Raw genomic sequence first — 27,735 nt, forward strand, 5'->3', positions numbered from 1 at the left:
TTCCCTTGTCAGAATTCAGGTGTCTTACATTTTCATTCATTTTGAATGATGTTGACAGAGAAAGACAGAGATGCCTAATCAGGGTTGCTTGTGTTGCCTTCTCAGGGTTTTAAAAAATCATCTGAATTTTGATGCACAGTGAGCTTAAACTGCATATAGGAATACTGGATTAACCCTTGCTTGTGCTGATGAGTACATAAAATGCACATTATTACTGAGCTCAGTGACAAAATTAAACATAGAATATTGTCCAAATAATCAACTCAAGATATAACATAGCATTATACCTGCACCAGAGAGGTTTCTAAATCTTAAAAAAGTCTATTTGGATTCAGGCAAAATTTTCAAATGCCCTTAGAGTGCCTTCAGTTTTGCTTTTACATGCAGTAGAGAATGACCACTTTGGACAGCTAATGTGTAGAAAGTGCTGTGAGTAAGAAAACATCTCAGGTTTTCCTGAGGCTTGACAGATACAGTCATAAGAAGCTGTCATTGTGCCTGGCTCTGCAACACTTGGATTCCTAACACAAGCACCTGATGGGACTCTGCTCTCTCTTTGGCACTATACCCTACCTGCAGCCTATTTTCTGTTACAGTTGTTCCAATACAAATTTGGGGGTTATTTGTATGGTTTTTCCTTCAGTTCTTTGTGCTGTTCATTGCAGTATGCTTATGAAATATTTATTCAGAATAGGAATCCCCCAAACTGGAACTATACTGCTTTGGTGAACTATCCCTTATTTTCTGGAAATATTTCCTGTAGGTAGAAGCTCCATAAAGTTAAAATGTGATTCTACATTGTGCAATATTCCAGAAAACACAATTATACCTGCGAGCTAAAGTGGAAGAGTTTGCGCATGTTACTACATAAGAAATCATAGTGAATTTTTAAAAAAAGTGATTTCATGAATACGAAATACGGAAATAAGAAGCAGGGATGGAACTTTTGTTATCTATTCATCAATAGTTTTCATGACCCACCAATACAATGAAATGGCTTCAATTAATTTCCTGTACCTGAAAGTCCTAACAAAGAGTGACTGAATGTATATGCCAGAGAAGCTGCAAATTTACTGAAAATTTTTGCAAACTCTTTTTTAAAATAATCTGTATTTTATTCTTGCAAAATTATTCAGTGTCAAGTATTTTACACCTGAGTCCAGTTCTGCTATTACTGCCATATCTTATTTGGAGTAACTGTAATTATCTCCACAGCTAGATCTAGGAGACAGCCAGAAAAAAATGAAAATATTTACTGCCTTTCAATAGTACTTGTATTAAAATCTGTAGTCAAGATGGCTTCCCTAGTACAAATCATTCCCTGGAGAACTGGACCATCAAAACATGCAATTTATATATGATCCTTCTGCACCACCATATCCTGATTATAGCATTGTTACCCAACAAATAGTATTTTACAGGATCCTGGAAAGAAAATTGCTTTTTTCCCCCCTTTAGTTATTTTTCTGTCTCTGCTCTGTGTAGTTTTTTCAGTGCTATTGCTTTTATAGAATATTTTTTATGTACTAAATGGGTTTTCTGTCTCTAATCCCAAAACATCTAAATGGTGCTTTATTGGAAACTAAACTGACTGCACTCTGGTGGCAAACACTCATAATAAAATTTCTAAACTGAACAAAAAAGGAACAAAGTTAGGGGTCAGTGTAAGGATGCTCAGTTATTTGATAATATTTCAAAGCAGTCACTTTTTTCAGAAGCACGGATGTGGTCAGCATAATCTGGACCAATCTTGATGTGAACTGTGGCTATTAGTTAAATCTTTATGATTTAAAAATCTGTGTTCTACAGTTACATTATGTTTATTGCAAAGGGACATTTGCATTGCAATGAACTATTTTCAAAAGGTGCTCAAATTCATAATTCAATGCATGTGCTGAGACAACATACTGGTTACAGTGTTTGGAGAAAGAAATTAATTTTGCATAGAGTAATTATTTTCCCCAAAACTTACACGAACAGTCACATCAGCAAGATGGGGCAGAAGGAGGATCCAGAGAACAGTAGGCCTGTCAGCTTGACCTCCATGTCAGGTAAGGTCTTGACTGAGCAGATCCTTTTGAGTGCCAGGATGGGCCATGGGCTGAACAACAAGGGAATCAGGCTGAATCAGCATGAGTTTAGGAAAGACAGGTCCTGCCTGACTGATCTGGTTACCTTCTATGACAAGGTGACCTCCTTTGTGGATGAGGGAAAGGCTGTGGATGTCGTCTACCTAGACTTTAGTAAAGCCTTTGGCACTGTCACCCTCAGCATTCTCCTGGAGAAGCTGGCAGCCCATGGCTGGGACAGGACAGGGGTACTCTTCATTAGGTTAAGAACTGTCTGGGTGGCAAGGCCCAGAGAGTGGTGGTGAATGGAGACACATCCAGCTGACAGATGGTCACTAGTGGGGTTCCCCAGTGCTCAGCATTAGGGCCAGTCTGGTTTAATGTCTTTATCCATGATCTGGGTGAGGGGATCGAGTACACCTTCAGCCACTTTGCAGATGATACCAAGTTGGGTGTGCGTGTCGGAAGCTGGAGAGTAGGAAGGCTCTGCAGAGGGATCTGGACAATCTGGACTGATGGGCCAATTAAAATGGTATGAGGTTCAATAAGAAAAAGTGCCAGGTCCTGTACATGGGTCACAACAACTCCATGCAGTGCTGCAGGCTGGGGAAAGAGCGCCTGGAAAGCTACCCGATGGAAAAGGACCTGGGGGTGCTGGTCAATAGCAGGCTGAACATGAGCCAGCGTGTGCCCAGGTGGCCAAGAAGGCCAATGGCACCTGGCCTGTATCAGCAATAGTGTGGCCAGCAGGACCAGGTTAATGATTGTCCCTCCGTACTCGGCACTGGTGAGACCATGCCTCAAATCCTGTGTCCATTTTTGGGTCTGTCACTGCAGGAAGGACACTGAGGTGCTGGAGGGAGTCCAGAGAAAAACAATGGAACTGGTGAAGGGTCAGGAGCAGAAGTCTGATGAGGAGCAGCTGAGGGAGCTGCGGTTGTTCAGCCTGGAGAAAAGGAGGCTCAGGGGGGATCTTATCACTCTTTACAACTGCCCAAAAGGAGGCTGGTAGCCAGGTGGGGCTCATTATCATCTCTTAAGTAACAAGTTATAAGACAAGAGGAGACAGTCTCAAGTTATGCCAGGGGAGATTTAGGTTAGATATTAGGAAAATTTTCCTGAATGAAAGGGTTCTGAAGCACTGGAACATTCTGCCTAGGGGAGTGGTGGAGTCCCCATCCCTGGAGTTATCTAAAGATGTGTAGATGTGGCTCCTAAAGACATAGTTTAGTGGTGAACACAGTGGTATTATGTTAATGGCTGGACTCAATGATCTTACAGGTCTTTTCCAACATTAACATTTCTTTGGTTCTATAAACACTAAAAATAGAGCTGATGAGAACTTAGTAGAAGTGACAAAAGAAGTAAATCAGTAAAGTGAAACAGCTTATTTAAGCACATTAATAAGAATAAACAAGTTTTATTATTCAACAGAGGTATAAAATACTGAGAATTATACACAGGATAGGATAAGAGGGGGATGGAAGCCTTTAAATAAAATCTGCAAGTATGTTTTAATAAGTAAATCCTTGGCCTTTTTTATAATGATGCATTACACATTTAGCTTACGTTTATGCAATTTTTTGTATCATACCTTCTTTCACTTTTTCACTCCTTCTAAAACAGATCAGTTCAACATGGGTCTGAATGATTAAACTGAGGACAAAGAAAGCTCACTTGAATAGTAACTTGACTTTGTTTTTCTCACATTCCTGGGAAAACCCTAGCCACCAACTACAGAATCATTTTCTTCTTTAGTCCAAACTTGAATATATCATAGACTGGATCTGAATGAAAAAATTCTACCTGTTTATATATTTCTACTAAATGAAACTATTTCAACATGAAATATTAAGATAGCAATATAAATATTAAGTCTTAATGTTTTGTACCACCAAGAGGTTCAAATGCTGCAAAGAAACAAAACAGTATTTTGGCAATTTAAAAATGTCTAGCTTGTCAGCCAGCCTGTGATAATTGTCTAACACAGTTGTGAGGTAACATAACTTTATTTAAGATTTTTTAATGGGAAGGTTTAGCTGTATTTCAGTGAAACTCTAAATAAAAGAAAAAATAAAAAAAAAAAAAAAAGAAAAAAGGTGCAGGTTGACCAATCTCATTTCACACCCAGATACAGCTAGGAGAGACTTTAAACCTTTCTAAAACCACTGACAATGCAGATTAATGTGCGGATTAATGTGAACATAGAGAATGCTGAGTGACAGGTAAAAATTTGGATACAGCCACTAGTGGTATCAATAGAAATTATATCTATAGGGAAAAAAGTCATTAAAATGTGCATGCGGGTCTCTAGACAGAGACTCCCTTAAACCATGTATTAAAAAGCTTATGAGTAAATGTGATGTTAGAGAATTTAAAGAATAACAAAAATATGAACAGAAGAAAATATTCTAACAAAAGCCTACAAGAAAAAAGAATTACCAGATTCTTACACACTTACTTGCCTACCCATTTTCCCAGCTTTAAAAGAGAAGTCTTAAATACATTCTTTAAGTACATTCAAAGAACCAATATGTAGTCAGCAAACTCCATCTAATATCTTGTCAAAGAAAATTAAAACCAGTATATACATAAACACTTAAAAATCCTCTGAGCTTTGCTGTTGAATACCATTTCTAAGTAGAAGAAGTAGTCCCATATTTGAATGTCTTGCCCTATTGATATGCAGTCTCTACGACTTAGCTTTAGGAGAGTTTTGGGTATCTATAATTTTAACTTCTGCAAATTATTTCTAAGTACAACCACAAATGTAAAATAGATGATGCAGTATAAAATCACCAGCCATGTCTTCCAGCAGTGGAACTATTCATCCAAGAAACAGGTATAAGTTCAATTTGGCAAAGTTAAATGACATTAATTTTGCAGAAATTAACTTTTCTTTGTGCATTGTTGACTGTGAATGGAGACCATTTTTTTTCATTGCCTAGATAGTGATGCAATTTTCAAAGCTAAATGAGCATTAAAAGCATTCATTCCGTGCTTCTGCAATGAACAATCTAAGATAGATAATGGCAAAACGAGACATTCCCTTTAATCATTATGAACATATTCTATCCTCTTGAGGTTAAAATGAGAAAGGAGGGGATAAGCTTGCTAGATTTTTTGATGAATGTTTCTCTCACAAACAGAAGTCTTGTGTGTGCAGATGCAGCAGCCTGCCTGCCTGCCAGTCCCTGAAGATGCAATCATCCTGACGACTGTCCCACTTGGGAAGGCCAGTCTCTTTTCATTCCTCTACTTTACTGGAGATGAGTTTTTGTTGCCAATATAGCGAAGAAATATGTTTCACCAAGGGGCACAATTCATACACATATGGATAGGTTTCCAAGTATTTGCCTTTGATATCAGCTCACATTCTAGTTATGCTCCTCTACAACACGACCAGAGATAGGATTTTCTGGAGAAGTGACTGTACCTATATACTATTTTCCCATAAGTGTTCTTGAAATTTCTCTCATTTCAAAATACTTGACTACCGAGTAACAGGAGATAGCATGCGGCCATAAGATTTTAATAGCAATGTGTTACAAGAAACAACATAGAGCTAACCCTACTATTAATTAAAGCAACTGGTGACCAAAGTAGAACATCTTATATGTTAGAAAAAAATTCCAAAAAATAAGTCATTAAATAACAGCATAAGCATTGAACCGCAGAATATATGAAAAATCATTCAAGCAATGAGATCAAATATCTTTTTTAGAACACCATTTCCCAAACTATATTAATAGATTTACAGAATAATGCTGCCTAGAGCTGGTTACATGTCTCCATGATTGTAGAGTGTTTATTTAAACAAAAAAAAAGAAAAAAGAAAAACAATCACAACAATATCAAGCTATTTGGCACCACTGCAGGGTGATTTAAGTATTTGTGCATGCACCTAGTGTCATTCAAACACTGCAGGCCACAGAGCTGTACCACATATTTTGAGTGAGGAAAAGTTCTTTCTCTGTCTCCTTCCCACTGTAATGGAGACTTAGAGCATGGAAAAAAGCAAACCAAATAAGGTACATTCATCCGTAGCAGAACGAACCTCTGATTTTTATCACAAATCTTATCAAAGATTTTTTATCTCTGCCTTCAGACAGAGCAGCAAACGGGGTCCTAAAACTCATACCTAAAGTCAAGGGAAAGAAAAATTTACACCATGAAATGGGTGAACTTACAGGTTCAGAAATCACAAGGCACAAAGTATACTTCAGAACTTTCAGGCCCTGTTCGTGATTTTTGCCCACCCAGTACATGGACCCTTTGGGATGCTTTGAACTGATCTTACTGACACTTAGCTCTGTTGGCATTATACAGTCTGATCTTAACAGAATGGCAGAGATAAATGTAATATCTTTGGTTTATATACTGAAGTCCAACTCTCCATATTAAAAAAAGAAATTAAAAAATTACATTTACAGAAACACAATTACTCAGAATTATAACTGCATATGTTTACATGGCTTTGAAGCTTGACCTCATTTCTTACAGTCTCACTGCCAAAATAATTATTATCATAAAAATACTGATGTTATTAGTCCACTAACACCCTCATGAAACTGACTTGAAAAGTGAAATATTTCTGTCCAGTTTGTTACCTCAATTGTTATGTTACCTTCAGGCTATGCAGCTTGAAAAAGGCAGATCTTTACCACTATTTGGAATTAAAATCTACAGTCACCACCAAGGAAATAATACTTTTTCAATACAGCAGGTTGATCTGTGTAATATTGTGAAATGAAGTTCTTCATCTCCCCTTTCTGTTTGTTTTATTGTTTGGTTGGTTGGTGAGTTGGTTGGTTTTTTTACCTTCTTTAGATTTTTTTTGTTGTTACTGTTTCTATTGGGGGGGTTTAAGGTTTTTTTTTTTTTTGGGGGGGGGGAGGTGTTGTTGTTTTATTGTTTATTTATTTGGGGTTTTTTTGTTTTTTCTTGTTTTTTCTTTCCCTACTCTCAAAAGGCCAGAAAACAAAAAAGAACTTTGGCTTGGCATAAACCATGTTAACGCCCTCTTTAAATGGAGCTTTGGGTAATAGACCTGTTTCTGACACAGCGCAGAGCTAATAGCTGGCTTTATTCCTATTTTAAATAAATTATAATTTGGGGGGGTTTACTTTAATTCCATTTAATTTTCCTTCTTTCATTTTCAGTAGAGAGTGAGTAACAAAATGCTGTAGAAATCATTAGAACTGGGGGTGAACTTTGCTATTTGCAGTACTTAGCCACACCATCTCAAGCTGATGTAGTACCCGATGATGGCTGGACACTCTTGTGGTAACTCTTTCAGGGACGATAAACGACCTGTCATAAAAGTTGATTCCTTTAGAAAACAAAAGCTTTTAATTGCTCATTTGAAAAACCTGAATGATTCAGAAAGGAGTTTATAGAGGTAGGAATTTAGAAATTATACAAGAATATGAGATACATAAATACTGTAAAGAGAAATTTCCACAAATGGGCTGTAGATATTACTTTCTTTTTCAGTTGGAGGCATTTTTTTTGTAATGAGACAAGAGCCTGGATGTCTGCATTTTTTATAGCTTCCATTTCTTCAGAATATTTTACTCCACTTAATATAAGGTAGAGAAGGGAAACACTTTTGATTATTCAAGTTTCCTATAGCACCCATTTAAAAATACTGAATGGTTAATTTACTTAGCTCTATTTTTAAGGTTACTTAATAAATTGTATACTTAAAACTAACTATGGAATTATGACTATTACTAAGAGTATAGCTAGGGAAAAAAGTTAGGCTTTAATCCAAATTTGTGAAGACTGTTTGATAAAGATTCATATGGACATTTCCTTGGTATTTGGAATTTTTAATCTTAAGTAATGGAGAGTTGTATTTTCTCAGGATCATTGAGTGTGCAGGTTTAGAAAAGAGAGAAAAAATTACTCTTTCAAGCACTGTTCACAGCAAGTGTTCAGGGAACGTGAATCATTTAATAAGCTTATTTCATATTGAGAAAGAAATATGAGCTCTTGAGCATTTACTTCAGGCATTAAGTCAGATGCTGCAATGAGCTAGACCTTCAAAGCGTGCATGAAGTCTTTCCCCTTTAATCAGTGGAGAAAGCTTGAAAGCCAACATATTGATCTGATCAAGGAATTGCTGAGACTGCTGCAAAGGAAATGATATTAATATATATATGGAGCAGAAGTATGTAAGAGTATGAAAAAATTGCAATTGACCTCTGTAGTTTCCCTATTCTTTTACCCATTTTTTTTCTTCTGGAAGCCTTTAGCTACAGATTATTACCTATGGTTTAAGCAAGTAAAGAATATGGAAACAGGAAAGTGATACTGAGAGTTTGTAAATCTTAGGACTTGAAGGAATTTTTGAGAACTGAAGAAAAAAATGTGATGGGTGTGCCCTTTCACATAAGTAGAGCATCTGCTCAACCAACAGCATACAGGTTTGGGTCAGGAAAGACTGAAGGGCTATATCTGAGTGTGAAAGAAAGAGGATGAGAAACAGGAGACAAAGTCATGCATAAAAAGAATATGTGGCAGAAGACAAAACTTAGAATTTCTCTGACCACCATGTTTGTAATCCAAGAACAAGACTGTGACCAACTGTGCACCACAGGACAAGGAGAAAAGCATAAAATCTGCCTGTGAGGACTGTTTCCTCACCTGGACTATTCCCTGAATGATTCTATGACAATGTTTGGGTAGGTGCCACGAATTTAAGAGTGTGGACAGGTGTAGGAATGTTCTGAAGCCTGCACTTTGTACTTTTTGATTCATGTTTATAAACACAGTCATAAAAGCTAGATCCTAGCCTGAAATGGGAAGATGATGGACACTGGCTCTTTTGGGATGTTTTGAGATGAAATGGAAACAGGCAAAAGTCTATGTAGAAAAATTATGTAATAAAATATAAGAAAACATTTTTACCTAATTTTTGATTACTTTGGTTTGTAGCTTATTCGTTATTCAAAAGAGAATATAAATGTTACATGAATTAAAGAGGACTTGTGCTTCTCTATCTATTAGGGATGTCTTTCAATGCAGAACCATGCAAGTTGCACTTTATTTTTCCCTTGTGAGAATTTGTTCCTGACAAAAACCACCCATAATTATATTTATCATTACAGAGGTATTTACACATGAAGTATGACACACTACAAGGAGTGATTCCTGTTCACCTTCTTAAAGCAGCAAGTGCAATTCACAAAGTGGCTTAAAGGCAAAATTTTCCTTTGTGAAAACATGGTGTACTCTGGAATGACTTGATGGAAACAGGAAAGAAATCCGAATGGCTTTTTGGAGCCACTCTACAGGATATGAATTTTTATTTGTCTGGTAGGTGCAATTTCCTTTCTATTAGGAGAAAATGTTGAAATATTAGCAGCTGAACTTTTATTAACTATAAATGCCTGCTTTAAAATTCACACTGTGCTTTAGCACTACACAGACTCAGAACAAGAAGTAATTTTATTACACAGGAATTCTGAATATCTGTGTATAAATTTATTGAAATACTTGTTTCCTGACTGAAAATTTTAGACATTTTCTTTATACCTTTGTAAAGTTAATATCAAGGCCCTGCCTTTTTTTCTGTTTTCTTCAATATATTAGAAAAAAGACCCTTTCAAAGGTTTAAATAAATTCAGTCTCGGTATATTTTAGGCCAGTATGACATTTGTGATATAAGAGTCAGAGGATCTCGAGTGCTACATTGAAGACATCACTAATTCTAATACAAAACAGATAAGCAGACTAAGGCAGATGCCATTCAGACAAGTAAACAAACCATATAATTTGGAGAAGTTTCTAGAAAGTATAACCAGGATTTACAATTTACAAGATGTAAAAGTCTTACCCTGGGATTAGGTGAATGAACCCACAATAACAGATAGGAATCCAGCTTGCTTATTTTCTAGCATTCCCAAAGATCAGCATGTGTACCATTGCTCATGTCTTGTAGCTAGAGTACATTTTCTTAAAGCTCCCTTGGTCACAAACATTTCTCAGTGTCTCTAGCTAGGACTGGAAAATTTTAAGATACACTCTATATTCCTGCAGGATTATTTAGTGTTTTTTTAAAATTTCATGGACATAAGCATAGAATGGGAGATCGAAGGTGTAACAATAAAATATGCAAAGATAGGAGACAATGGACACTTTCAAAACATTTTCTGCCATATGGCATCCTAGACTGTCTGTGAAGGCAGAAATCAGACTTTGTTCTCTGCCAATGTTTATAAAACTTATGTAAGCAGCTCAGTTTCAAGTTTGAAATGAAGTGTTAATTACTATACTGAATCAGATTACTCATCGGAGTACCAGTGTCACAGCAGCCATTTTTAAGTAGAGAGATAACAGACTGTGAACTGAAAGTTGATTTATGCATGGAAATATGGTGTACACCTCTTCATTTTTTCAAAGAATATCATAGCTAGCTCCATTTACCATGTAGAAGTACATCTACTTGTTTCTATTTTGTTCCTTGTAGGACCTTGGTCTCATGCTTACTCAAAATTAAATGTTCTACAGTAAAGTTAGGAATCTTCATTTTTTCCTGTGAGCAAGATTAAACAGAGATGTCAGCCTAGTTTCACTTTGTATTCACTTTTCAGTTGTGTACATGTAGTCCCTTTTAACAATCCGTTCTCAAACATCTGTTCTAATATTTCCACTTCTCAGTCTGATTTTTTATTATTATTCTTTATTTTTTATTATTTTGTTTTGTTCTTTTGATCATGCACTTTTGAACCTCTCTGTGTTCACAGGTTTTATTGACTCACAAAAAAGCACTCCTCTTTGGTTTAGATGACATGAATCTTTGAAACATGAGCTAGTCACCATGCTGCCTTTACAGCCAATGGCAGAACTTCCACAAGGCAACCCATGTCCTTATTTTAGATGTCTGAGATGATATGAGTTGCTCAGTACTGTCCCTTGATTTTAAAGGAAGCTTAGGGTGACTGGCAAATTTCGTGATGCTTAAAGTAAGTAAAATGAATCCAAACCATATAATTTTCAATTGAAAAGAGTGTTGGCTGTGATAGCTACTGAAAATTTTAACAAAATTCTGTATTTTCTTTAGACTGCTCATTTTGCACACTAATGCTGCTCTTTTCTCTGAATGGCTTGAACTACTTCCTCTTACATGCTCTGTGAAAACTGAATTTAATCTGCCAGTGGATATCCTCTCCTTTTCATTTTGTTGTACCTCCTGGTGATCTTCAATCTTTCCTGCCTTTGATTAGTCTAAGTAACTTTGTGATATCTGCACATTTTATAAAACTACTGATCATTCAAACATCAGTATTCATAAAATTAACATTAAAAAAACCTGGCTTTTTGCATGCTGAAAATTCTTGTTTGTTTTTTCCTTTCAGTCCTAAATAACATCCATGACAACATATTGCACTTTAAGATTATTTTTTCATTAATATAGTCTTAGATCTGTAAGCTTGAATTTTGAAAATAGAATGTCCTTTAACCTTTTTTTTTTAGCTGTTGCTCTTAAGGAAATGTATTTGACAACACCAGGAAAATTTTCCTTTACAAAAGAATCCGAATCTGCCATAGAAATACGTATCTCCTAATACTGCTCCTTATTTCCAGTTCCACATTCCACCTCTACCTTTAAAGACAGTTATGCCTATGGCATTCCAATCTTCCAGTAAGAATTTTTTTTTTAAAGTTAAAAGTTGAATATTTTTTAATAGCAGTTCACCCACCTTTGATTACATATCTTCAAAATTTTTAATGGTTTACTGTGATGAGAGCACAAATCAGCCAAAGCACTGAGATGATCTGCTCAGTCTTTTAGTGCTCAAAAAAAAAAAAAGCTATTAAAAGTCAAGATTAATTCTTTAATCTAAAATCAGGAACTCATCTTTAAAACTGACAAAATTGAAAGCTATTGGTTAACAGAGAATGGTAACATAGTTTAAAAGCTTTTGTCCCACTCCATCTTGTATCCTTGCAGGTGGGTCTGCGCTTTCAGCGAATTCAGGGACTCTGAGTGGTTGCAAAAGCTTCTGTTTGTTCACACTGTCATTTTCCTGTGCCTGCTCAGCTGGTCCGGAGGAGGAGGAGGTGGAAGAAGAAGAAGAGCAGGATGGGGAAGGAGGCTTCTACCTCATATCAGAGGCTTTTATTCCACTTAATCATTTCTTAAAGGAATATAATACAGAGTTCAAGGATAAAAGAAATACCATCTGTCCCCACCATGCATGATTAAAGCAAATTGTTGCTTTTACATTTGTTAAGTTTTTCATAGTATATTCTCTATCCTTGAGAGGAAAGCTAAGAGGAGATGGACCTTTCTTTAATGGAAATGCATTTGAATTGACTGAGCTGCCTCACTAACCCAATAAAGTACAGATATTGGATCATCTGGATTTGAAACCAGTCTTTGATGTTTTGTTAGAAGAAATGAAAAATTTGCATTAAAAGCCATCACAAAAAAAAGTTTAACAGGGGCACGGCAACTGTCCTTTTGGTCTTAGCTATTTGCAAAAGTATTATAATGTGGCTTATGATAGTCATATAGTTTCATATAGTTTCATATAGTTAATGTACCTTTCATCACTTCCCATTTGTCATGAATTGAGGATGCGCAATGGAGAGTCATTGGAGCATGGCTGTTGTGTAGTAAGCTTTTAAGCCACAGCTACTTGTTTCTGTGTCTTGAGAGAAAGAGAAAATAAAATCCTCTCTGTGGAGGATCTCAGGGGATTAGCATATCTGTGAAACACAATCAGGTGTTCAAATTTTATATCCACTACTATTCAGTAAGAAATGTCATTCAATTAGCAATGAATTTGTAAACTGAAATTAGTAGAAGGAAACCAAGAACTCAGTGCATTACTGTGAAATCTGCAACAAAACTGGATTTTTTCCTCTGACAAGAAGCAGTTCACATTTAGCTCATATTTAGTTCATATTTAGAACAATTTTTCTGAACTTTAAAGTGATTAGAAAATGAAAACACAGCAAAAAGCATTTAAAGTATGTAAAGGTGCTGAGAGAATATTTTATGGTAAATAACTACTGATTAAATAGGACCCCGGTCAGCATCACATCTGTGCCTGGAAACCTCACAGAAACTATTCTAAGGCAAATGGAGGGCAGGGAGATGATTAAAGACAGAAACACAGCTTCACCTTGGGCCTAACCAACCTAGTGGTCTTCTGTGATGGAGTGACTGCATCAGTGGACAAAGGAAACGCAAAGGATGTCCTCTGGACTTCTGTAAAACCTTTGACACGGTCTCAACAACATTCTTCTCTCTAAATTGGAGAGATAAGGATGTTTTGGGGGGACTCTTCGGTGGATTAGAATTTGTTTGGTCACATCCAGAGGGCAGTGGTTCATGGCTCAGTATCTTGATGGGCACTGATGACAAGTGGTGTCCCTCAGGAGCTCGTGCCAGGACAAATACTGTTTAATATCTTCATCAATGATGAGGGATCACTGATGCACCCTCAGCAAGTCTGTAGAGGACACCCAGCTGAGTGGTGTGGTTGACAAACCTGAATGACGGGATGTCATCCAGAGGGACCTGGACAAGCTCAAGAACTGGGCCCATGGGAACCTCAAGAGCCCAAGTGCAAGGTGCTGCACCTGGGTTGCACCCAACCCCTGGCATCAACACAGGCTGAGGGAATGAACTGATTGAGAGCAGCCCTGAAGAGAAGGACTTGGGGATACTGGGGGATCAAAAGCTGGACCTGACTCAGCAATGTGTGCTTGCAGCCCAGAAGGCTGATTATATCCTGGGCTGCATCCAAAGCAGCATGGTCAGCAGGGCCAGGGAGGGGATTCTGCCCCTCCACTCTGGTGAGACCCCACCTGCACTGCTGCATCCAGCTCTGGGAGACCCAGCACAGGAAGGACATGAATCTGCTTGAGTGGGTCCAGATGAGGGTCAGAAAAATGATCAGGGGGGCACTGTTGCTATGAAGAGAGGCTGAGAGACAGTTGGGGTTCTTCAGCCTGTACAAGACAAGGCTTCGGGTAAACCTTATTGCAGCCTTTCACTATTTGAAGGAGGCCTGTAAGAAAGATGAACAAACTTTATAGCACAGCCTGCTGCGATAGGATGAGGGGCGATGGTTTTAACCCAAAGAAGGGAAATTTAGACTAGATATAAGGAAAAGGTTTTTTACAATAAGGGTTAAACATTGAAAAATGTTTCCCAGAGAGATAGTAGAAGACACAAATTCTCTGGAAACATTCTGGGTCAGACTGGATGGGGCTCTGAGCAACCAGAGTGAGTTGAAAATGTCTCTTCTAACCCAAACCATTCTATGATTTTATTCTATGAACTACTGGATTTTTCTGTTTAAAGATGAATGTAGGTAAAATTTGGGTCTTGTTTATGCACAGTATCTTCTTCCTGCATTAAATGTGTTTGCCAACTTAAAAGAATATTGTTATAGATAAGACCTCACACATCTAGAAACTCTTATTGGTACAAAATAATTAATGTTGACCAGTCAAAAATGGCATAGTTCATTCTTCTCAGTTGAGATCAACATAAATGTTCCCTAAATTCCAAGTACATAGGCAGTCAGACAGTTATGACAATGCCCTGAGGACAACTACACTAAAACTGAATTATTCCAGATACATTCCTTCCTTGTTACTGAAAATAAGAAATTACTCTTTGCTGATAACAGCCTTCTGTCCCCATCTCAGCATGTCACCTGAGCTCAAGTATTCTGATCAATGATTTGCACAGCAGTGACCCTGTCCTTTTTTGATGCCTGACCGAGCATGGGGAGGATAAACTCATGCCAATATATCAAGGCACAGAGCTAGGTAGTCAGATTACACCTATAAATTCATTTTCATTTTTCATCATTAATTCTCAGTTTTTTTCTATTCCTTTGATGGTTTTATAGTTAAGAACAGACCTCCTGAGTGCCTAAAAATATCTTATATGTGGGAAGAGGAAGATAATCGAAAGAAAGACTGTAAAGATTCTGCAGTTATCTAAACCAGCCAGTGCACTGCACAGTTTCTGATTCAATTGGAAAGTTGTTGCTGTTTCCCATGCGAAGCCATGAATATGTAGAGACATAGATTATTTGAATGCATCTTCTTAAAGCATCTTCCCGTTTTGATTTTTTTTTCCACATTTTTCAGAGGACAAACAGATTAGAGCGTACTACAACGTGCCAAGAGCATGGACTGTGCTCTTTAAATAAGTTCATCTTTTTATTTTGTCATAAAAATGTAATGGAACCAGTATTTCAAAAAGATACTTTTCTTTATAAATTTGTGCAGGATTTAGCATAATGAAGGACTGACAATTGGAAGAAGCTTTAAGTGGTATTACAGTGCAAACAGCAGTACCACAAAAATAATAAATCACTGGTTAAAATCCTACTGCAATGTTTTAAATATTTTAAGACTGCCAGAGTTCTTTCCAGTGAGTTCTTTGACATGTCTCCAGTACAAGGTTGTGCCTTACAGAGGCTAATGTTTACAGTCCTGTCACTCAGTAATATGAACAGGAGAACAATAATAAATATTTATTATTGTAGAGCAGCAGGCTAAATATTCAGTAGGGACAACCCAACATTTTCCCTGCTTTACTCTGCCAACTAACTTCAAAATGACCATATTTTCTAACTATTTCTAATGACTTGCTGAAGAACTGACTGACATATATGTGCATTAGGATGCTAACTTAAAATCTGAAAAAATGTATTGATACCAGAGGTTTTGCTATCAGACAAACACATATTTTGGATTTATTCCTTATATACAACTTCCTAATACATTCCTGGCACTACAAACATGCAGCTATAGAGAGTTAATCAAACAACAAAGGTACTAAACAAAGACAAAAGGCTTAGAGAATAGCTTTTGAAACTAATTTTTTAGTTATTTTTTTTTAAAATGCTGCAATATTGCAGCTCATTTATGATACTAATAAATGCAATTGAGTTGCTCGGCATTTTTATATTCGATGTATATTATTATATGACTGTATTACCTGGAAAGTCTCCAGTAGCAAAAACAAAGTTTGAAAAATAAATCTGAATAAAATTTTGAAGCTGTTACACATAGAAAAACCAATGTAAGAAATTCTAGGCTTTAATTATTTTGGCAACTAATACATATTTTTTAAATTATTGCTGATTATTATCACACCATAACATGTGCAAAGACTGTTTTTTCTTTAGGAGAATGGAATAATAAAAGATAATGTCAACAAAATAAAGATTTCCTAAGATATTAAGTATACGAATATTATCTTAATTAGCACAATTTTATAAATTAACATTTGAAACACTGTGTTCTGGAAATGCTCTAAGATGTACCTACAGTTCACAGTATTCTGGCGAGTATTTTAATTTTGATTCTAAAACTTTGCATTTAGGTCTTGAGATATGATTATGAAGAAATCCAATGTGTAAGCCATTCTGCATTTGCTAAGACAGAGGGGAGATAACCACACAACAGATAATGTGGACAAGGAGGAGCAGCCCAATCTGGATTGTGATACAAGCAGCAACTCTATAGTCCATACTTGCAACTTCTGATTTTCAATAGGTCATAAATTTGATAGAAGAAATTTCTATTTCTTACCTACATTTCCAGTCATTAGGTATGAATTCTGAAAGTCCATCATTCCCATTCCAACAATGTGTATAAAATCTTCAATCACCTGCATTAACTCCACTGAGCCTGGATAGATCTAACAAAGGAAAGTCAGACATGACAATAACTATAATATCAAAATGTCTATAGGAGCAAATTCAGATAAAATCCAAACGCCATCAAAAGAAAATTGAGATGTAACAGTCAAACAGCTCTTCCCATGTTTCAATACTGAACACTTTCTCTTACTGTAAAATAACCATTTTGCTATTAAATCCTCATATAAACAGACACTACTTCCCATAAAATTGTGTGAAATCCACTTTGCACTGGAACTGTGGAAAATGTTTCCTCTAAATCACTGCACTTATCAAAAACTTAGTGGCCGTTACCTTAATTAATGGTTAAAGCACTTCATATTACAGAATAACTCTAATTAAAATATTCTTCCTTCCTCTGAAGACATCTTCAGTAACTTCGGAACTATTGATACAAACAGTAATGCAAATCTTACCTAGGCCTTGCCAGCATGATAACCTTTGTTGCATTAATCAACATGTAAGAAAGTTAATCTTTTTTGGTTATTTTTTGGTTATTTTCATTGCTGATATGGGGCAGTAGAATCATAGAATATCTGAGGTTGGAAGGGGCCAATGGAGATCATCTTGTTCAACCCTCTGTGCAAAGCAAGATCCGCTCTAGCAAGTTGCCCCGGAATACACCCAGTTGGATTCTGAATGTCTCGAGGAAGATGACCCCGGAGCTTGCCTGCGCAACATGCTCTAGCATTCAATCACTCTCGCAGCCAGTTTTTCATATAAATAAATGGCATTTTCTGTATTTTAATTTTTTCTCCTTGTTTTTTATTCTGTCACTGGACACCACTCAGACTTGGCTCAGTCTTCTTTACTCCTTCTCCCCTTCAGGAACTTTTAATATTGCCAGGATCCTCATGTTTCCAAGCAGAATAGTGTCAGCTATTTCAGCCTATCCTTGCATATCAAATGCTCTAATCCCCTCCCCTAAACAACTTCATGGTATTTTTCTGGGCTCATTCCATTATTTTGTGTCTTGTACTGAGGAGGCCAGAACTGGACACAGTAAACTAAAATAAATTGCAGTAGCCTTGCCATTGCTAATGTAGCCTCTCAATGTGGCTTTAAAAATGGTAAGAACACATTTCCAAGAAATACAATTTATTTGCAAAGCTGTAAGCTTCTAACAAAAACATTACTATTTTTATATTTAACAATAATGATTCATCAACAAAACAGCATTAGGGATTGTAACAGTTATTAATAAGACTAAAAGTTCTCTTCATAACACATACGTCAAAAAATCCTTTTTGGTTTTTATTGCCTGTTATGAACAAGACAGTTTCCAGTAAAAGAGTATCTTGCAGTAGAAAAATAATGGATGACCTGTTCATGGTTCTTTTTTCTTCCTATCAGTGAAATGTCCAAATTTCACTTTATAAGCAATATTCAACTCATTCTTTCCACTACTGGGAGTGCAGACTCTAAAAAATGCCTATAGAGACTGTAACTTCCAGCATGCTGCATTCCATCTTCATCCTGCTCTATCTGTCTAGATCCATAGTTGTTTCGTTCAGGATAGAGAATTTCACAAGGTGCTTTTTTTCTACATGGATCTTTTTATAAAAGGTAGGGCAGTAGTACTGTTTTGAAGAAGAATTTGTTGTGACAATTATGATCCTAACAGGTTGCAAATGCAGCTTCAGGTGACAGAGACAATGTCCATTTTTCTAATAATGAATTACTGAGGTAGTAAGCGTGGTTTTCTCATCCATCTCATTCAAAGTGCACACGCTCAGATTATGTACTAAGGAAAAATTTCAGTGAGAAGATTTGTTAAACCCTAGTTCTTGCTTATAAAATTTTATAGTAATAAACTGTTGAGCAGTCAGTTGAGCAGGTACTCTGCATTTTTATGTATCTGAAGTACTGGTTAATCAAAAGGATGCCAGCAGATCTTGATGAAGAATATGCAGAATAGCTCCTGTGTTTTGAAACTCCAGTATAAACTTAATCGTTGCGGATTGAAATGGCTTCCTGTGTGCAGTGCTTTACATCAGCTCTTAAAACAAGGCAAGTATTAAAGTGAGTGCTGCTTATCTGAATGCTATATAACCTGTAATTAATGGTTATCAACTGTTGGCATTTAAGCTAGAAAAACAGATGTGCTGAGGCATTGCAGCTGTATACTTGATTGAAAGTCAGCAATTTGCTGACAGCAAGATTTTCTTTCCAGCAAAGAATCTAGAAACGGGCTAAGAGATCTATGCTAACAGTAGTTGTGGAGTTTGAGAAAACTATGCAAGCTGGAAAAAAGGTTGGTTAGACTGCACCTAGGTTTGCAATGTTTTATTAGAGAAAATTCAGCTGAGTGGCTGAACCAGAAACAGAATCACCTTTAGTCACTAGTGCCTGCTCATTCCTTCCAGCTGTTATGAAGGGCTACTTGCTTCCAAAGTTTCTTTGAGCCTGCTTATATAGCTGCACAAGAACAGTAATAAGATCAGAGGCATTGGTTTTTTTTTGGGGGGTCATATCTCAGTGGTCTAAGATTTAGTGAATCCCCTAGCTTTGTCACCAGGAATCTATGGCCCCACTACTCCTGTGTTCAGCTCATCTTGGTGGTTTCTTTGGGTTTCTGCTGTACCTAGGTCTGTGAGACAATGATTTACCAGGCAGAGAGAAGGAGCTATGGAAAAGTAGAAATAACTTGTTCCCTCTCTGTTTTTCAACACTGCTCCTTCTACCAGCAACAATGAAAAGAGGGAACTGGAGATTTATAGTTGCCCCTTTGTCTTGACATTCTCAGAATTTCCTCTGAAGTGCTGTCATCACCATATCTCCAGGGTCAGGTGGCAGACATGGCATGGGTAAGCAGGCAAGATGGAGGTAGAAGACAAGGTTGATAACATAGGAGTGTTAACATGTCTGTTTATTAGTGGGGTAAAACAATTGCTTAATATTAGTTTCTTTATCTTGGCGTTGTTTATAGAAACTGCCCACACGTATGTGATTTTGCTGCTTCTATCCATCTCCACTAAAGAAAATGACACACTTCGTCTATTTTTGTATCTGGCTCTTACAGAGAGGAACAGAAAAACAGCAAAAGAAAAAATATGATTCCCAGCTGAATTGTATTGGGTCAGCTGCAGCATCATATGTATACTGCAAGGTTTGAATTAGTAGTGAAAAGTCCTGATCTTCCCTTTCTTAGTGATATCACAAACAGGAACTTACAGAACTGAGGGTAAATAGCTTCAAAGATCTTTAAACACCTTGTGATTTATTAAGAACCACACAAAAAGTGAACAAATTTCAAGTATCTATTTAACACAGTCACAATGACTGCACAAAAATATACCAAAGATCTATGTAAGCTGTTTTCTTGCCTTTGACAGTGGCAAAAAGCTGATGTCTAAGGAAGAGTATAAAGGGGCCGGAACATAGTGATACTTGGTTGGAAAGTCTTGTCCAGCCTTTATCAGTTTTTTTGCCAAAAGACTGTCTTAAGCAAAACCATGTATTTTCTTTCACAAATTTGCCTATTTACCTTTTTAACTTCTGTCCTTTCAGTGCCAAGAAGTTCTGCAAGCTAGCCTTTCACAGAATAAGTATCTTCTGCATTCATTCTGAAGCTGCCACTATTTGATGTCCTTTAGTTATTTTACAAGAAACACAAGTTAATAGATTAAGCATTCCTGCAGCACATTCTCCAAACCACTACTGATTTTAAAAGCTTGTATTGCAAATAAGTGCACTTGTTTCTTTTCCATACTGAAGTATCTTGCTTTGTTTAACCATTCTTCATAAAGAAATGTTTCCCTGCCTTTGAGCACCTCCACAATTTTTCCTCTTTACATAATTATGTTCATCCCCATTATTACTGTTATTTTTATATGACTAAATTTGACAGTATTACAGTCATGTCCATGAACACAAATATTAACATTGTCCAGTAATTTCTTGGTACAAACATGTAGAAAATTCTCATATCCAAGAAAAAAATTGGGTTTTTTAAAAATTTTTGTCTTTTATCATACATTCATGATTTTTTCTAGACTTTCCTATTTTATAAAGCGTTATCATCATATCCTAGTCCAGAAATTTGTCAGTCCTGAGGATCACAACTATTCCTCTAAATACGACCTTCTATGAAAGGTCTACTGTTTGCATTTTTGTAAGTTGTTTGTTGGTGGTGTATGAGGTCTTCAGGTGAGGTCTGATGTGTTATGTTTAACAAAAGCAGCATAGCTTCTAGCCATTAGCAGCATTTTTCAGCTTCTGTATGTACTTCATTACAATGTCCAAAGCAAAGACATAGTGAATAATCCTATGGAATGTTAATAAAAATTTGTTTACCAAGTGAAGCAAATTATATTCTAAATATAATTTCAAGGAATATAAGGAATATACTATCCTTCTAATATAAAGAATTAGCCAGTGGGTCCTGGAGTTGCTCCTTTTTGAAAAGGATCGGTTTTTTCCCAAAATAGTTTAAAGGATTTCCTTTCAACTACAAGAGGGTGCATCTTTAACCTGATTTTTGAAACCATATATTAAACTTTGTCAAATCTTACCTGTTGTGCATCTTCCCACTTCTCTTTGTTTTCTTCATCTAAGAGATTACTAATGATTTGAAAGAAGTTCTGAAAAATCAATGAAATAAAAGACTAAGTAAAATTATTTCAAAGATGTAAACTACCACATCCTTAATCTGATGTTAAGAAACCTTTCCTTTTTCTATTACAGACGCAGTTCTGCAGCCTATTTCCTATCAGTGGAAGTGATGACATGGCAAAATAACACATTAGACTGAGAAGAGGGCACATATTTTATAGTAAATTTTTAATTTTGGGCTATATAATCAGGTTCTATAGTACCACTTTGTAAAAACAAGAACCCTTTTAAACTTGCTGAACTTTTAAGTATGATGGTGTTCTATTTGCAAATTGCTCTCGTTCCAGAAACTAGACAACCAAATATTTTGCAAAAAAACAAAGTACATTTTAGAAAGCACTAGTCACAGGGTCTTTAGTTTCTATTCAAAACATGAAAATGATCCTTAATAACCATGCATAGGGCATTCAATGGCACTTCATAGGTCAATACTGTTCCAAATCAGATGCTTCTTACTTTTGTATGTCACACTTGCCTCGATCCTTTTAGGAGTTTCAACATAAAAGGAATAAGTAGTTTCTGTTTCTTTGACCTTAAGCTTTTATTTTCTTTTTCTGATTCTTCTATTCATTTAAGTATAAGGATAAAAAAGGCAGAATGGTTAGGTACAAATCATGCATTTAAAAAAATCACATTTCTCCAAATGTTTGTGGAGAAATTTCCTTTCTAATTTTGTCTGCTCTCTCTAGCAATTTGTATTCCTAACTTCTTCATCCTTAAAAGCTAAGGATTTGCGCAGTCTATTCTCATCTCTGTGTCACATATTGCACAGAATGTCAATTTTGTCTACGGCCTGCCAATTATAATTTATCTGCTCCTTCATAAAAGATACATGTAGTTTCTAGTAACCTTAGCTGAAGAGAGCAATTAAGTTCCCCACAGCCTCTGAAAATCTTTAACTGGAGTACCAACCACGTGACCCTGCTGAAACTCAGATAAATGGTCATTACCTCACCTGCACTTACTTTTTAGCCATTTTGGGGCATAAACAGGACTTAAATAAGCTTTAAGTAAGAATCGACTTTTAAGTCACTATTAATGAAAGTACAAAGCACTCAATCGCACAGTGACTGAAATTAGAGCAGAAAAAACTTCCAACCTTACTGTATGCTGGGTATGCTTGAAAAGAAATTAATTTCAAAATTGAGATATCACAGATGCTTTAGGTGATCCACAACTATATAACTAAAACATTTTAGGATGCAAAATTGAAGAAAACTTGTGAAAAAACTGGTTTTTTGCATAATAACATTTTGCCAGTCTAACCTAGTCCCAACACTAAGCACTTGACAAGCAAGAGGATCTCTCTTTGCCTAATTGTTAGGAAGTTAACTATGCTAACTATAAAATCCACATGGATAAAAATTTCTTTAACTTAAATTCATTCTAGACTGACACTTTGCTGAAGTTGAACAAAATAATCCTGTTCATTGCTGAGGCCACAACTCTTCTCTCACTGAGGTCAGTGGCAAAATACCCATAAGCTTCAGTAACACAAAAAACTTCATGAAAAGAAACAAAATGGCTCAGCAAGCTCCTGTGAAAATTTTAAGTAAGCATTTGGACAAGATGTGAATTAATGACAAGGCATAAAAGAAAAATGCGCTCATGGCTTGCTCTAATATGCAGTGATACTGAAGAAAAACTTCCAGCCAAGTTGAAGACAACAAGAGTAGATACAGTTACATACAGTTACATACTGCTTCTATACCTGGAATACACTTAATCTCTTTCAGGCATTCAGTAGCAAAATAAAGTACAATGCAAGGAGTTACATTTGGTATTTGTTTCAAAGGATTTGCCAGTTTAACCAGGTTGGCAAATCACAATTCTGTAAATGCAACTTCAGCTAGAAAAAATGTACATCTTCACTGGTCCCCCAAGGAAAATAAACTATACTGGTCAAAGCAGTTTCATGGCACTATAATCACATTTACTGTAGGTCATTGTAATTTTGGTGAAGACTTCTACTAGGTAGAGTTGGCCTTATGGAGATTTTGCCTGAGGAAACAGTTATCTAAACATGGTAGTTCTCAACTCTTCCAGTGCAATACTGTAGAAAAGCAGAGAACAGAATTTTAACTTTAATTTATTAAGGCATCAGTAGCAGTCTAGCTGCAGCAGCACGGAATTCAGTGTGGGTTCATTTATCATACTAGAGAGATCTTTCGAAGGTAGTTTTGCATTACATTGCAGACACTGATTCCCCTGCAGTCTAAGCCTTAATTGAAACAGTATCCATGTCTGTGTAATGAGATCTATGAGAGAGTCGCGTAGATTGCATGAAAAACACTCAGGAGTTTAAAATGCTTCTTGAAGATGATATATTACACGGGTTTGCTAATAATGTTATGTGATAGTTAAATTTTATGTTTATTTCAGTTACAAAAAGCATTAAAATTACCAATAATTGACAGAAATATGCATGAAAAAGTTTATAAATAATCCTACACTCAAGCTCAAACAAAAGATGAGCAATAACTTATCTAATATATATTTTTGCACTTGCCAATAAAGTATAATTTATGTATATGAACTTAGTAACAAGAATATGTTTCTGCTTGAGATCTTTTTTTCTCTATTTCTATCCCTGGTTGGTGCCATATTTATGGTAGCAGTGGAGGGTGAGGTGTGTCAAAGCGATTTTTCAAAGTAATACCAGTGCTTTGTGAATTAAACAGAGATGATCAAATGGATTTGCAGCTTCAATAATGAATAGATATGAGATGCACTTCAAAAATGTAACGGGGAAGAAGGGTTAAAATTCTTTGTCCTACTTTGACTACTGTCTTGTTTATTGCATTAATTCTGAAAGAAACAACGTTGTCCTTTAGTAATATGATTGACAGGTGTGAAGGCTAAATTTTAGAAGCATTATGGATGGGATCTGAGGGTATTACTGCAGTAAACATTGGACCTCCCTGTAGAATCAAGATTCTTTCTTTCATAACAAGGCTTACATATTTCTGAACTGGTCACTATACAAAATGTTGGGACAGTTAGAACCAAATTTTGAAGTCCTTTATTTATGCCCAGGCTTTTTTGATGATCATGCCAGTTACAGCTGGGAATGGACAATTACATTATCCTAATTTAATTTCCTTCCTTTCAGTTTTTTCTTCTGTGATACAATGGCTGCAGTTCTCTGTTCCAGTCCAAATTCTTTGACCCTCTCTGCAGGCATAAAGCTGTCATAAATCCTTTTATAGAGCTAGAGAAGAATTCCTCCCTAGGAGGAATTAATGGATAGCCTTAAGCCACCTCCACTTTTGGACTTCAGCATAGGGAATGTGTGTGTGGGAGGGGGAAGGTGGAGGGAAAAAGGATTGGACAATCCTGTTAAATCCTGACTTGCAGCAATGGTCCCTGTGGCTAATATAAAAGGGATTATACTGCTCTAACTTCTTTGGGGAGAAACCTTTTCTCCTGTTGGTTGCGGCATCGGGAGATTGTACAATTCACTTTGCCATTCTGTCCTGAAATGTAGTTATTTTCTTGCCATCCTGTCCTTAGGAGGAAGTTCAAACACTTTTAGACCAGTTCTGGATAATGTTCCAAAATGTTGCTTACATTTTGCTTATTTAAAATTTGCATTATCTTCCTGGTAGAATCATTCTCACATAATTATAGAGTCCGTCTCATAGCCTCAGTGTACCTATAGAGGGTACTTTAAAGAATTCCCATATTAAACGAAAAACCTTGCTTTCAGAGGAATTGAATGTCTCTTGTATTGCAATAATTTCTACTACTGTACTGATATTTTCAGTGACTGATGCAGGACATCTTCTTGTTTAACTGCGTCATACATGGTTATTTTTGTTCCTGACATTGTATGTGCAAGTATACATAAATATTGTTGCAAAAAAAGGTTAAAAGATGCAAAAGTAAAAAGAGCCATGTAATAAATAACTTGGCACTAGATATTCATACCTTAAAATCTTTATTTTGCTCTTGGTATTGTCTGCCTAAACAAGTGGCATTTTCTATGCAGCACATCAGGCAGCACCCCCTTCATTTTGGATAATTAGCTGGAAAATTTCAAATTTGATCTCACTTTTCTGTTCATTCATTTTGGTATGGAGTCTCTGAATCACAACTTTTGCACTATTCATGAATATTAGTACTGGATATCAACCAGAGATTATAGGCATTAGAAGGGCTATCCAGATGGATGGAATCTATAAGAAATAAATATATTTAGACATACATTTTTTTTTTCTCACTCATAATTCAAGTCTTGTTTTTGTATGGATCTTAAAAAATACTGTTGCCCATTATTTGTCATAACCTACTTTTCTGACATCACTCAAAATGATAAACCATGATGTTTAGGGATTTTAAACCTCACTCATGCTTTTCTGATAGTTTCTTTAAAATCAAAATCCACTAGCTAAGAAATTCTGTTCTTTATCTAGTTCGAAAAATAGAATGTAATTAGAACACCACACAGAGCTTCTCCATAAAGAAGAATTTCCATGCAATTTTCATTTTTACCTTTTTGTCACTTACTTTGATGATGGACTAGGAAACATGAAAATATTTCACAGTGAAAATAAATAATAAATATGATACTCCAGAGTATAGTAGAATATGACATACGCTTACATATGGGAAAATCCATGTTTCTCAGGAATTGGCAGTAAATTTTAAATTTGTATTACTGAGCCAGAATTTCATTTTATACCATCAGAAGCCAGTCAAAGGGATCTTGCTTAATATATCCCCTGGGCAAAACACTGGGCTTTATTCAGATTTCACTTACTTTCCTGAATACTGTGCATTGTTTTTTTTTATTTTACCTTTGCTTGTAATTTTTTTGTTTGTTTTTTTTTTGTTTTTTATTTTTTCTGACTTGGAGTTTGAATGCCTTTTTTAACTGGGATTTAAGAACTCTTTGTATTTAGGCATACAAATACTGAAATACAGCTATTTTTCTTTGGTTTGAGAAATCTTTCCTTATTTCCTTCAGAATATGGCTTACCACTTTTTTTTTTTTCATTTCTTCATTTCTAAATTACTAATTTAAATTTTTAAAATAATATTTAATAATGTTGTCAAGTTCTGCCAGAATACTATTAAGACTTTGGGAACAGCTCTACATTGCAGAATTAAACAGAACTTTTGGCACTGTCATCCAATTCTCTCTAATGTAAACTGCAAATGACCTGATCTGCTAGGGTCATGGACAAAATCACTTGTATAAAGCAGTTTCTCAAGACTGGTTCTAACAAAGACTTTGTAGTGCCTGTGAACCATGAAGAAGTCACACTGGGCTTTCAGATTGCTGACTGTATGAAAAATTTTCAGTGAATAACATCCTACTTAATAGTAAAACTTCATGAAAGTAGGAAAAGATACTGAGTCTAGTTCAATAAAAAAAAAAAAAAAAGGATTGTTCAGCAAACATATTTTTTGAAAAGCACTGTTTAAAAAAAAATATTATTTTCAGCTCACTACAGGCCAACACAAGAAATGTTCGTTTTATTGTGGAAGTTAATAGTTCTTTGTGCATAGAAAAACCAGAAAAGTGAAAATAAAATAGCGAGCCTCGAAAACCTAACAGTGAAAAAATGTCTTATCCAAGATATCTCCCTTCATCTGCATGCATCTATTCCAAAGTGTATTTATAATTTATGCTTACCTTTACACCAATACATATGCATGACTGGCATTAATAACTTCATTAGTAGTTTATGAGTGATCATTAAGCTCTCTTTTTCATAAATATTATACACATCTACCTTCTTAGTATTCTTTTTCAGTAATCTACAGTCTTTGAAAAGTGTCTAAAATTTTCAGATATAGATGAAACCAACATCTCGATCTAGAAGTCATGAGTAATATTTATTTCAATCAACACTATGCAATGAGTTGTGTAGCCCATTACACAGAAACAATTACAGTGGTTTTAGTGGTTTTAAAATGCTCTGACACCATTTTATGTGTCCTCTTGCACAAGACGAGTTAATCTAGCATGTGAAATAGAATATTTGTATCAAATGCACCATCCATCACTCCTGTGCACTTTTAATGAGATTTATTTATCTGAAATGAAGAAGCAATGCCAGAATGACATAACATTATGGATAGATTTTGAGCTGAAATGAACTAGTTTTGAACTGAAAGGAACTGGAACAAAGAACACCAGTGAAATGCTTAAAAAAATACCAACACCTCCTATCAATCAGACCGAACCTTTAAAGACAAAAGGTACTGAAATGTTACAAAGAAAGTATTTTACATTTTTCACCTGCTGCATTGGTTTGGATACTTGTCTTATTAAATGTATCTGAGTCTTTTTCCTATTTTACACTTGGATCTTAGTTTTATGTGAAGAATGCTTATGTCTGTCATGGAGAAGA

General features: G+C 35.8%; 1 protein-coding gene across 1 annotated transcript in view; it reads right to left on the reverse strand.

Moving 5' to 3' along the window:
- ADGRB3 (adhesion G protein-coupled receptor B3) overlaps positions 1 to 27,735 on the reverse strand; it is a gene marked incomplete at both ends in the record, with an annotated part of 447,304 nt that overhangs the window by 201,472 nt on the left and 218,097 nt on the right. Inside the window, 2 exons of the mRNA XM_082302615.1 lie at positions 16,650 to 16,758; positions 21,274 to 21,342. Of these exons, the coding sequence (XP_082158741.1) occupies positions 16,650 to 16,758; positions 21,274 to 21,342 (178 nt within the window). The remainder of the gene's footprint in view (positions 1 to 16,649; positions 16,759 to 21,273; positions 21,343 to 27,735) is intronic.

The sequence above is a fragment of the Coloeus monedula genome, assembly GCF_965178545.1.
Source record: "Coloeus monedula genome assembly, chromosome: 2".
NCBI lineage: Eukaryota > Metazoa > Chordata > Aves > Passeriformes > Corvidae > Coloeus > Coloeus monedula.